Below are 13,644 nucleotides of genomic sequence, written 5' to 3'. Positions count from 1 at the left end.
TCAAGTACTTTTTTTTATGGATGTGCAAAGACTTTTCTAAAAAAAACTGTTTTGCCAGTAGCCTGCCTCATTCAGATCTACATTTGTTCATGCATATACCCATTTAGCTATCCTGAACAGCAAGTTGTAACTTTTCTGCTGCGATCTATTATCAGGCGAAAATCTGCATCATGGTAGATGTCAAGATAGAAAGCTGAAGTGAATTTGTGAGTTAACATCAAGATATGCTTAGCTTTATTCTATATTTAAAAATTAAAATACAGTAGAAAAATTGTTTTATTCACGAAATTTGCAGCAACAAGGCACAAGGAAAAACACAAGGGGCATTCACACAGGAACATTCATGCTGGCAAGTATCTTAAACAGTTCAAGTAACTACTGACTCTATATTCACCTGTTCATTCTCCCTGAAACCTGTAACTCCCAACGTTTTACCATCAATGCATCTTAATTTACTCTTCTTCTTTGGACAATGGCGAGTGACAATTATTTTGAAATTAATACTACAACATGTGTGTGAGAATTCGAAAAGTACATTCAGGTTACCGAAATCTTTTCTAGGATTTAAGAAACAGCAAAATCGAACTGAATATAACAGCACTTTGCTGCTTCTTGAGGCCCATAAATCACATCAAGATGGTATTTGAACACTAACTAATGCTTAAATTTGAGCATTTGATAGTGAGTGCTGTAACTCAATAAAACCTAGATGCATTTAGCATTTCACTTAACGTAAAATGTTGTATACTGCTAGAGAGCTGAAATTTGTTAAACTAGTTTACAACTACCTATAATCAGATCTTACTTGTTTGCCAACCGTTGGTGACTCTGTTTGCTGGAATCTGAGTTCATAGATTGATTTTAAAAAGTGGTGATCCAAGCTAGGGAGCTAAAGGTGATGAGGCCTGAACACTGTAGGTCTCAGGCAGTAACAATGTGTTCATTTGGTGATTGTAGAACTTGGGAGACAGAAAACTGAAACTAAAGGTCAGTTTTCTAATTCCTGTTGTTGCGAACTGCTGTTAAGGAAGTAGTAGCAGATCATTGTATTATATTCACCTCTGACATAGTCAATATGGTTTTATGAAAGAGAAATGGACAGTTTTATTTGTGGATGTAACAAGCAGGGTAGATAAAGGGAAAACAGTTGATATTGTGGATTTGGATTTCTAAATGGTATTTTATAACATGCCACATTGTAAGTTAATGAACAAGATATGTCTACTACAAATGGTGGAATATAAAATTGCTGAAGTCTTCCTACCACTATACAGGACATTGATGATCTATTGTGCAGTGTGCAATTTTTGATTTCTTCACTGAAGGAGGTGTGTATTTGCATTAGAAACAGTTCAGAAAAGGTCCTTCGAAATGAAGGGATTGTCTTATGATGACAGATTGAGCATATTGAGCCTCCTGTCATTATAAGCAAAGTCATAAATCATTCCAATTAGGTACCACAAAATTAATATCCTTTATAAAATAAGTATCATATTTCATAGTTTTTCATCCTCATTCCCCTCATGGCACCCAGTTGTAAGGTTCAGACCTTCAGTGTGACCACTTGATTCTTGTTTCTAAATGATGAATATGAGTGGAAGAGGGCATCACAGTCAAGCCAGATTAGATTCTTTCCAATCATTTTATTTTGTTAAGGGTCCATTGATAACAATTGAGTAGTGATTCATCTCTCTACAGTCCAAGGATTGAAATTAAGTGCTGCTGCTTTGACATTGTGTAATATTTCCCGCAAGCAATAAATTTACCCATTAGCACATTCAGCATACCTGGAAGGGTCTCATATTAAACTTTCAGTCTGCTGGAACATAAAGTATAAACCAGCCTTACACACAGGTTCCTGAACACACTCCTGATATATGGTGATGTCCTGGACCCATCTATTTTGCTATTGAGTCATTTGAATGATCACAATAGTTAATCAGATACTGTGTTTTTACCCTAAATATGTCACTATTTCAATGCAGGCTTTGGAATGAAGCCTAAGAAGCAAATAACACTAATTATAATCATTCAGATTCTTTTATCTGTTGCACTTATGCTTAGTCTATGCCTTGTCTTTGAGAGGATAATTTAGTAAATTCTTAGAAGTGTAGCTTCATCAATCTGCTTTCATTTATTTCAATGAAATCTGATAAATGAAAAAAAATCAGGAGACTGTGTATCCCATAAGCAACTAGAAATTTGTGCTTTATCTTCGAAGCATCCAGTAATAACATTAACTCATCTACTACTAGAAAATCTTCTGGGAGGAGGTTGGTTTTTCAGAACTGAACAGTAAGTTCTAATCTTTATAGAGAGTGAAGCAGAATTACTGATTGTTAACTCTGATTATGTTTTCAGAGATGATGCTGACCTGAGTATTTTCAGCATTTTTTGGTTTATATTTCAGATTTTCTTATTCTGCAGTATATTATTTTAGTACTTGAAAAATATCGGACCATATATCTTTCAACGGTTCTGTGAATTGCCTCTCCACTCCCTCTTGATCAACTTCACAAATCCACAGCTGGGCATGTAAAACCTTGCAATAAAACAAATTTATTTAAAATGACTTGCACACACACATATCTTTTGAGAATATCCTCTGGAGACTTGCTAATTCTGAGACAATTCTGCTTGCTTTGAGAAATTTATCTTGAAGGTTAATGATAATCTCATTTCATTCAGTGTATCTTTGGAGCCAGAGAAGAAATAGGCAGCTGCAGGAAACTATCAGCACAACTCGTTTTATGAAAATAATCTTAATACATTAAATAGTATTAAACTGAAAACATGTCTATATCCTCCCCATTTCATCAATTTATCAGATTGTAGAATCTCTGCTGTTTCAAAATGACAAGTGTAGTTTGTACTTTGGGCACTACTTTGTTTCTTCCATGTTGCATTCCTTTTTATGCTGCACCATTCCAGCACTCACTTTCTACTTCACTGTGACCAAAGGAATGTTGCTTTCTCTGTCATTCATATGCTGATTGCTGTCACATCCAGTCCCTTTTGAAATTGATGAACTTTTAAAACAAATTAGGTATGGAGAAATAAGTTAATGCTTCAGGGAAACTTTCACGCATAGTACTTCATGTGCTAAACGTTGTTTATTCGTAATTTCTCTCATTCATTTGGCCAAGAATTTGATCCTCAAAAAGAATATACATTCTATCCATTGCTGGACATCACCTTTCTAACTCTGAAACAAATTTGAAAGCAAGTTATAAGCTACTCACATAGATTCTTGAATACAATTTTCGATTTCTAATCTGTTAACTTTTGAGGTCAGGTAGCAATGAACTGCATAAGTTTACTCACTTCTTTCATGACCCCATTTAAGCACTTCATTTTGTTGATGCATTATCAGCATTGTTTCTTTCAGAGTGTTCACACTTGAAAGAACATTGATAGAGTTTAGCATTGATCATTGTTTTAGTTCCATGTGTAATGCAGCTCCTTTGCAGTATAGACTTTTACAACATCTGCATAACAAGTTTTAAGGCTGTTTATATTTAAAAAGCTATGACCTATGTTTATGTGCCCCTTCCCATACTGTAGTCACAGATCCATTTTTTTGGATTTGTACACTCACCATTAGAATCACTCCTGGTAATTTTTCCCTGGTTTTGCCAACTTTGATGTTACCCTATTGATATCAGCATTCAGTTTATTAGATTAGATTTCTTAGTGTGGAAACAGGCCCTTCGCCCCAACAAGTCCACACCAACCCTCCGAAGAACAACCCACCCAGACCCACTCCCCTACATTTACCCCTTCACTTAACACTACGGGCAATTTAGCATGGCCAATTCACCTAACCTGCACATTTTTGAACTGGGAGTCCCCAGCTTCAGTCGTGACACTACGGATTTCTTAAAGAAACTCAGCACCCACTGACCAGTCGAACCGGGAACCTTCCTCTTCACAATGGATGTTTCCGCACTCTACACCAGCAACCCCTACACAGATGGCATCGCAGCAACAGCCTCCGTACTCAACACCAACAACTGCCAATCTCTAAACACCATCCTATAACTCATCTGCTTTATCCTCAATCACAACGTCTTCACCTTTGACAACCAGTTCTTCATCCAAATACATGGAACAGCCATGGGGACCAAATTTGCACCCCAACATGCCAACATTTTTATGCACAGGTTCGAACAAGACAACTTCTTCTCTATGCAGGATCTCCAACCAACGTTATACACCAGGTACATTGACATCATTTTCTTCTTCTGGACCCATGGTGAGGAGTCACTGGTAAAACTACACAGTGGCATCAACAAGTTTCATCCCACCATCAAACTCACCATGGACTACTCTCGACTATCTGTCTCATTCTTGGACACATTCATCTCCATCAAGGATGGACACCTCAGCATGACTCTTTTACTGCAAACCTAAAGACAACCTCACAATGCTCCACTTCTCCAGCTTCCACCCAAAACATATTAAAACAGCCATCCCCTAAGGACAGGCCCTACGCATACACCGGATCTGCTCAGATGAGTAGGAACATGAAGGACACGTGGAAGTACTCAGGGATGCCTTCACAAGAATGGGGTGTGATGCCCAACTCATTGGCCACCAGTTCCGATGTGCCACGATAAGGAACCGTAATGACCTCCTCGGGTGACACACACACGTGCTGCAACCGACAGGGTGCCCTTTGTTGTTCAGTATTTCCCAGGACCTGAAAAACTACGCCATGTTCTTCATGACCTGCAACACATTATCAATGAGGATGAGCACCTCACCAAGACCTTCCCCACACCTCCACTACTTGCCTTTAAACAACTGCCAAACGTCAAACAGATCATTGTTCATAGCAAGCTGCCCAGCTCTCAGGACAACTCCATACAACCCTGTCACCCTGCAAGACGTGTCAGAGTGTGGACATAGATACTACCATTATGGGTGGGGACACCTCCCACCTTGTACATGGCAGGTGCTCATGTGACTCAGACAACGTTGGCTATCTTGTACGTTGCAGGCAAGGATGCCCTGAGGCATGGTACATTGGGGGAACCGAGCAAAGGCTACGACAACGGATGAATGGGCACTGCACAACAATCAACAGACAGGAGGGTTCCCTTCCAGGTGGGGAACACTTCGGTCCAGGACATTCGACCTCGGACCTTTGGGTGACCATCCTCCAAGGCAGACTTCGGGACAGGCAACAGCGAAAAGTGGCCGAGCAGAGGCTGATAGCTAAGTTCGGTACCCATAGGGAGGGCCTCAACCAGGACCTTGGGTTCATGTCACATTACAGGTGACCATCATTGTACTATGCGCGTGCACATAAGTGCACACAGACACTCTCTCTCACACTCCCACACACACTCATGCACGCCCTCACATACTTAAGACATTTTACACTCATTACACGCACATACACTTTCTCACACACACAACTGCAACGCAGGCAGGCACGCACACACAGACGCACACGCACACAGACATAGACACACACACCCACATACACACAGGCACACACAGACAAAGACCCACATACACACAGACACAGACATAGACACACACAGACACGCACCCACATACACACAGACACACACAAAGACCCACGTACGCACATATATTTTGTGGGGTGAATTTGTACTTGCAGGCTAACATTGTACTTTGCTCAAAAACTGCATGAATTAATGTAAAACTCCGTTATCTCACTTTTTAGATTAGAATCAATCTAAACATCATGGCATATACAGAGAACAAAGGGGGCTAGCACCTTCAACATATTGTCTAGCTATCACCCATTGTTAACAGCTAACCTGAGAACACAATTTTTAATATAAAAAGGTTTTGTGATTTACACGTAAAAGTGAAGCTATCGTGGTATTCAAACAGATGAAAGACTCAACAGGCAATCAATTTTTCCATGTATAATTTCAGTTACATCACACTAAATTTTTGCTATAAATTCTGTGAATTAGGATTGAGCCCTTGACTATCACCTGATGAAGGAGCAATGCTCCGAAAGCTAGTGTGCTTCCAATTAAACCTGTTGGACTATAACCTGGTGTTGTGATTTTTAAATTCTTATGAAAGTTCAGTGATTTTGAGGATCTTATAGACAAAATTGTATTAGCATAATAACATGTTTTATAGATTTATTTTAAATGGGCTTTTAAATATTGTATTTGTGTTCTGTTGCTACACCTGATAGACGTATTATAGGAACACTGCTTCACTCTATTCTTCACTGTTTTGAAAATGTATGAGCAAGTAAGGAAAGAGTTAAATTTAGGGTTGCATGACAAAGGTTCAGCTGCAAGACTTTGACCAGATAAGGGCTTGCAGTTTACAATGAAGTACTGGAGACATGGATAGTGGTTTAACGAGGTGAAGAGCATCCATTGTGTCATGCCAGTTCACGAGGCGAAGAACCTGATGAAGTAGCAGTGCTCCGAAAGCTAGTGCTTCAAATTTAACCTGTTGGACACCATAACATTTAAGAGACATTTGGATGGGTATATAAATAGGAAGGGTTTGGAGGAATATAGGCCGGGTGCTGGCAGGGTGGGACTAGATTGGGTTGGGATTTCTGGTCAGCATGGACGGGTTGGACCGAAGGGTCTGTTTCCACGCTGTACATCTCTATGACTGTATGACTCTCTAACCTGATGTTGTGATTTTTAACTTTGTACACCCCAGTTCAACATCTGCATCTCCAAATCATGATGGGCATCCATTGTGTAATGCCAGTTAACAAGGTGTGGAACATCTATTATGTAATGCCAGGTGGCTTAATCTTTAGTGTTGATGCTCACTGATTTGTAATAGTCACCCAATCAATATTGATGTTGCCTTATTTGGATGCTGCTCCCCGTAATTGACTATATAATTCCTTAAGAATCTGTTGTTTGCGAGAAGACTGAGAACTCATGTCTTTGTGTCTGTGTTCGATCATTGTCTCCCAGGGCTCGGAATAAAAGTGAAGAAAGTAGAGCCTTACTGTTTGCTTTGACTGATGCAGAAACAATACGACATATTTTATAGAAGCATTGACTTTTTCCTAGAGTATATCTCAATCTTTGATATATTGGTCACAATATCTGCATATAGAGAGTAACTATCAGCAGTTTATTCAGCAGTGGAGGACAACTTAGCTATGGCTGATTTTTTTTGTTTCTTAATCTATCTGTCATCTAGAATTTTTCAGCACATGCCATCATTTGATTTGATCAAGTGCACTAGTCATCTGTTTTGCCCCTTCTACCAGCATCAAAAATCAAAAATTAGCCCAGATTGAATATATAGTATTTCAGGCATATGTACTGGTTTAAAACCTCCACACTGTAGCAGCCTTCTTAGTACTAACTTAAATCACCTGTGTTCACATCACTTTGCATTCGATACCGAATATTTTGAATTAGAATGTTGTTGTCGTCATACAGTCATATTTATCTTTCCTGCATTCACCATAATAAATGTGATTTTTATTTTCTCCTTCCTTCCTGTCCTATTTCTTTTTCTACCCCCCACTCTTCTGTGAAGTTGCCCACTGAAATATAGAGCTAAGAACAGAGTCCTTTTGCCAATAATCTAATTGTCAGCTCTTTGCATGAGTATCAGCAAGCTATCCACAATTCGCCTGAATCCAATTTGTCTTCCCTCAGTGTCAGTAAGTTTGCAGCAGACATAATACTGCAGATTAAGATATTAAAAATATGTTTCTTCATCCTTTCCCAGGGTCACCAAAGCCAATGCTTGGCCTTTACTGCTAACTCTGCATAGACCAAATTGTTGAACCTTGATCTGTATGACTCTGTGCCACTTTATTCTGAATGTGAAAGTATTCATGTTCCAATGTGGATGCGGACATGCAATTCAACTAAAAGAAAATTCTTAAGATCAAATCTTGCAAGGCAATTTATTGAACTGTCATCCCAGACAATTGTGATCATGGTTGTTGGCTTCCTTCCTCACTGTCTGCCCTCTCTGCTAGGTATGTCTGATGAGATGAGATTTAGATCTGCAGTATGGAAACTGGCTCTTTGGCCCAACAAGTCCATACTGACCTTCCAAAGAGTCACCCACCCTGACCCTATATTTACCCTGATGAATGAACCTAACACTATGGGCAATTTAGCATGGCTAATTCACCTGACCTGCATATCTTTGAATTGTGGGAGGAAACTGGAGGACCCGACAGAAACCCACGTAGACACAGTGAGAATGTGCAAACTCCACACAGACAGTCACCCGAAGCGGGAATCGAACCTGGGTCCCTGGCGCTGTGATGCAGCAGTGCTAGCCACTGACTCACTGTGCCATCTGTGGTCGATAAATGGGTGAGGACAATTGTCTCCTTGTTGAGTCCTTCACTATCTGCTGAAGGTCTAGTCAAAAGGTAGTTGACAGTCATCTACATTGCTTTGGGTCTGGAATCATATACTAGCCAGACCAAGTAGATTTCTTTCCTTAAAGACCACGAGTGAACACAACTTTTTGTAATTCACAGTTTGAACAACCATAATAACAATTTATATTTAAAAGTACCTTTTTAGATTGGAAAAACATCCCAAGAAACTTCAGAGAGATGCAACTATAAAATTACTGTTAAGACTTTTAATTACAGCGTCATTAAAGTTCCACCAACAAGAATGCATTTGTTTGCACATCTGATATGAATTTCTAAGTGCTGTCTTTCATACCTTTGATCAGACTCATTGTAATTAATGAAAAAGAATGGTTTGGGCTGGGATGGAGCACGAAGTAGTGAATTGGAATCATAGAATTGTACAGCAGAAAAAAAAGAATGCCATTAAGTCTTTCATATTGTCTCTTTTTACGCAGTACCCAATTAATCCCATTTCTCCTACTCTTTCCCACTCCTGCAAATACCTCCAGATCTAAAAATATTAATATGAGGTGAGGGGGATAAAAATAAATTGCTTTGAAAGAAATAAGTATCAGTAAGGTTGGGTAATAACATTGCAACATCCGGACTGCGCTGTAAGAGTACGTGCTTAAGATTTTTAAAAACATCTCTCTAACCAGACTTTTGATCTTATCATAAATTTCCATTTTTATGGTTGCATCTCTCTGAAGTATCTTGGGATAGTTTTTGTTTCTAAAAGATACTACGAAATGTAATTGTTATTGTCATGACCAAACAATAGTAGCGGCACTAAAGGTAAATTACAACAACTTTTCAACAGAAGAATTCTTCATTCAGTGTGACCAGGTGCATTATGGGGAGTGGAAACAGTGCTGTATCTTTATTTCCTCTTTAGTGGTTACCTCATTAAGTTCAGACCAAATAATTTAGCAATACTTTCATTCTTCATTCTGAAGACTGTGAAAGTAAATTTGTTATTTAACATACAAGCAGTAGGGCATCAATATATTGTGCTAAGTGAAATGGTCCATGTTTCCATTTCAATTTCCCAACCTTGGTCAGCATAAAGAATGTGAAGCAATGGTTAATCAATAGCAACAATCAAGTTTTGTCTGTCGTTCAACACAGTTATTATTTAGAACATTTAAATTTTAAGCTGAACTTAATCTGATTCTTGATACTATTGTGCATTAGAAACAGAAGTTCCTTGTAATGTCAGTTATGATTGTAGCCCAATGAATATTTGACTATTTCTGGATTTTGATTTCATTAGAAATATTGGTGAAACTGATTATTTTATTGATTGTTAAATAATTTCTCAGAACATTCAAATTATTTTGGGGTGGATGAAAATCTGGGTCCTGTGGCAGTGAGCATTCGACGAGAAAGGCTGGAAGACAGTAAAGACCATGGAGCTCAATACAACTACCGGATCATCCTTCGAACTAGTGAGGTGAGATTATTAAACCTATTTGTGTCTGACTCAGTAACTGTTTAGTTGCATCAATTTTAAAAGTGCTCATTGAAAATGCCACAAGTCCCAAATACTACATGGATGTATCTGTATATTTAATTGATACTGTAATTGTCCTTGATTTATTTTTATTTAAAGAAGGATTGCCATCTATATAGCGCCATCTCGCATTTCATCCAATTCGAAGAACATATTGTACAATTAATTACTTAGACAGGTAATGAATATTCAGCAGGAATAAGTACCAGTCATTTTCCTTCCACCGCAGGCAACCAAATGTTGTTACCAGTTACTACTATCTCTTGTAATTTTGATTGAAGGATGGATTGGTAAATGGACATTCTTGTGCATTCCTTGCTGTTTATTCAGATAGTGTTACATGATGCTCAATATTGATTTTAAGCTGCAAAACATGTAGGCTGCCCTTGTATATAATACCTCATCTAAACCACAGCATCTTCAACAATACAACATGCCCTCACTCCGTCATTGCAGTTTTGGTCTAGATTATGTATTGGAAGTCCTCAAGTCAGCTTGAACCTTCTGAGGTGTGCAGAGTTTACTAAATCTAGGTGACAGTGATGCTATTTTGGCTTGCTGCAAATGGCCTCTAATTCCAAATGTCAGTATCTAGCTGGAACTCAACCATGTCATTTAAACAAGTGATTGGTGTTGAACACTTGCAAGTGAGGTTTATGCTAACCAATAATTAAAAACAAAGCACAAGAACAAAAGAGGACTTGAATCACACCAGTAAATATACTGCTATCTCCTGTGAGAGCATTTAGGGGTAAGCAGTAACTTAAATGAAGACACTGCCCATTTTGAAAGGTCTACTACTGAGATAATGCAGTGTTTCACTACTATTACAGGTTGGCTTTGGAAATTCTGTAAAATGAGGCTGAAACATTCTCTCTCCACCTCTCTCTCTCTCTCTCTCTCTCTCTCTCTCTCTCCCCCCACCCCCCTCAGTCGACCTGTGATTTATAACTTATTCTAATTTGTAGTTACTAAATCAGTGGTGTTTTATGATCAGCCGAGTCTTTTTTCAGAAAGTGATTTGTTTTCCAAACTGCCTGTTCCACTTTGCAATTTATTGTTTTCTACTGTCTGTTGATGCTAGGAAACTTAAAGATATCACCTGTCAGAAAGTCACCAATAAACATCTCCTGGACTAACGTTTGATATGATAAATTTTAATTGAAAATTGTGGAAAACCGAATTCTCTGAGGTTTATATTTTTCTTTCTGAAATATTTGCATTACATATTTTAACGCAGAGTATCATTCACACAGATGAGGTATTTGATTATTGTAGTAAGTGCAACACGAACAGTTGGGCCAAGTATCATCATTTGCATCCTCCACACTGATTCAGAAAAGCTACTTTACACGGCACGGTGGCACAATGGTTAGCACTGCTGCCTCACAGCGCCTGAGACCCAGGTTCAATTCCCAACTCAGGCGACTGACTGTGGAGTTTGCAAGTTCACCCGGTTTCCTCCGGGTGCTCCGGTTTCCTCCCACAGTCCAAAGATGTGCGGGTCAGGTGAATTGGCCATGCTAAATTGTCCGTAGCGTTAGGTAAGGGGTAAATGTAGGGGTATGGGTGGGTTGCGCTTCGGCGGGTCAGTGTGGACACTGTAAGTAATCTAATCTAATATGAGTGTGACGGAAATAGTGGTGTATCATCAAGTTGAGAAAAATATTCTGAAGTTAGTTGGATTCGGGAATTGAGGAAAAAGAACAAGTTCAAGATGCATATTGAACTGCTGCATGGTATGGAAACTGACTTACAAACGTACAAACAAGGGCCAAGAATAGGCCATTCAGCCCTTCACTATAGAATTGTAGGACTTTACAATACAGAAGTAGATCATTTAGTCATGTCTGTACATGCTCCCAAAAGTCCTACCCAGCTAATCCCACTCTGAAGCTCTATCTCTGTAGCTCCCTAACTTTATCACTTGCAAATATATAAACCACTTGTGCAATTTTTCTCTACCACTCTCTCAGGCAGCACATTTCACATCAGAATAACTGAATAAAGTAGTTTCTTTCAACTCACTCTGAGCTCTCTTGCTGACAACCTTGGAATTGAAACCCTTAGTTACTGACATACCAACTAAGGAAACACAATATCCTCCTTTTCATAATTTTGAACACTTCAATAAGGTCACCTCTTAACCTTTGCTCCAAGGAGAATAAACCAAATCTCTAATCTTTCCCTGTATCTAAACTTCTTAATTTATAGTATCATTCTGGTAAATCTCATTTGAACACTCTCCAGGGCTTTAACATCCTTCCTTAAATAAGGTGCCCACGTAACATAATGCTCCAAAAGTGGTCTGATCAATGATTTATAGAGGCGTAGCATCACTTTGCTTTTATACTCTATGCCTCTATTTATAAACCCAATGATCCTGAAAGCGGCCTTAAGAACTGTTTCTATTTGCCTGGCAACCTACAGAAAAACATCCATGTGAACCCTGAGGCCCCTCTGCTCCTGTACTCCCCATAAAGTTGTACCATTCAACCTGTATTGCCTTTCTGCGTTTCTTCTACCAAAATGCATTACCTCACATATCTCTGCTTTGCAATCCATTTGCCAGGTGTTTGCCCATTTGGCCAACTTGTTAATGCCCCTCTCAAGTCATTTGGCATCATCGTTACAATTCACTTTCTCCCTAGCTTAGGAACATCTACAAATTTAGGAATTTTGCCCTTTAAACTCATTTCCAAATCATTTATATAAATCAGAAAAAGCAGAGGTCCCAACACTGATCCCTAGGAAATACTACTTCTAACTCTTCTTCAATCTGAGAAATGCCAATCTATTCCTATTCTCTGTTTTCTGTCTTTAGCCAACTTCTAATCCATGCTACCAAGGATGCATCAATCCCAAATATTTCTAATTTGCTAATCAGCTTCATGCATGGCACTATATCAAATGCTCTCAGAAAGTCCAAATATGCAACAAGCACAGCACTACCCTTATCCACTGTCTGTATTACCACATCAAAGAATTCAATTAAATTTATCAGACGTTATCTGCCCTTGACACAGCCACATTGACTGTCTAGTATTAACTAATTTTCTGTAAGTATATATTTATCTTATCCTGTATTATGGTCTCTATCAAGCTGACAGGTCTGTAGTTTCTTGGATTATCTTTTTCCTTTCATTAAAATAATATTCTATTTTTTCCTCAAATGGCAAGCTGCTCTTTCTAGGGATTAGTCTAGTAATTTTTCTCTGAACTGCTTCCAACGTATTAACACCTTCCATAAGTATCAAAAGGTGTGGTGCTGGAAAAGCGCAGGTGGTCAGGCTGCATTCGAGGAGCAGGAGAGTTGACATTTCGAGCATAAGCTGTTCAGATATTCCTGATGAAGAGTTTATGCTTGAAATGTCGACTCGTGCTGTTTGAATGCTGCCTGACTGCCTGTGCTTTTCCAGCACTGCACTTTTTGACTCTGGTCTCCGGCATCTTCAGTCGCCACTTTCTCCTAGTTGATTATAACCTTCCATAAGTATGGTGAACAATACTGTACAGAGTACTCCAGATATGGTCTCACCAGTTACCTGTATAACTGATGTGGAGGTGCTGGTGTTAGACTGGGGTGGGCAAAGTTTAAAAAAAATCACACAACACCAGGTTAGTCCAACAGGTTTATTTGGAAGTACTACCTGAAGAAGGAGCTGCTTCTTCCAAATAAACCTGTTGGACTAACCTGGTGGTGTGATTTTGAATTGTATAACCTCCCTGCTCATTCACTCAGTTTCCCTCAAAATAAAACATA

The 13,644-nt window shown here is 38.9% G+C and overlaps 1 protein-coding gene across 5 annotated transcripts in view; it reads left to right on the top strand.

The window, feature by feature from the left end:
* Positions 1-13,644, top strand: part of sipa1l1 (signal-induced proliferation-associated 1 like 1) — a 370,728-nt gene that overhangs the window by 226,706 nt on the left and 130,378 nt on the right. For all 5 annotated transcript variants that reach the window (XM_060828818.1, XM_060828813.1, XM_060828816.1 and 2 more), the window contains one exon: positions 9,691-9,821. In XM_060828818.1, coding sequence (XP_060684801.1) covers positions 9,691-9,821 — 131 coding nt within the window. The remainder of the gene's footprint in view (positions 1-9,690; positions 9,822-13,644) is intronic.

The sequence above is a fragment of the Hemiscyllium ocellatum genome, chromosome 8 (genome assembly GCF_020745735.1).
Source record: "Hemiscyllium ocellatum isolate sHemOce1 chromosome 8, sHemOce1.pat.X.cur, whole genome shotgun sequence".
Taxonomy (NCBI): domain Eukaryota; kingdom Metazoa; phylum Chordata; class Chondrichthyes; order Orectolobiformes; family Hemiscylliidae; genus Hemiscyllium; species Hemiscyllium ocellatum.
Note: the sequence above shows the minus strand (reverse complement) of the source record. Positions and strands in the feature narration are given on the sequence as shown.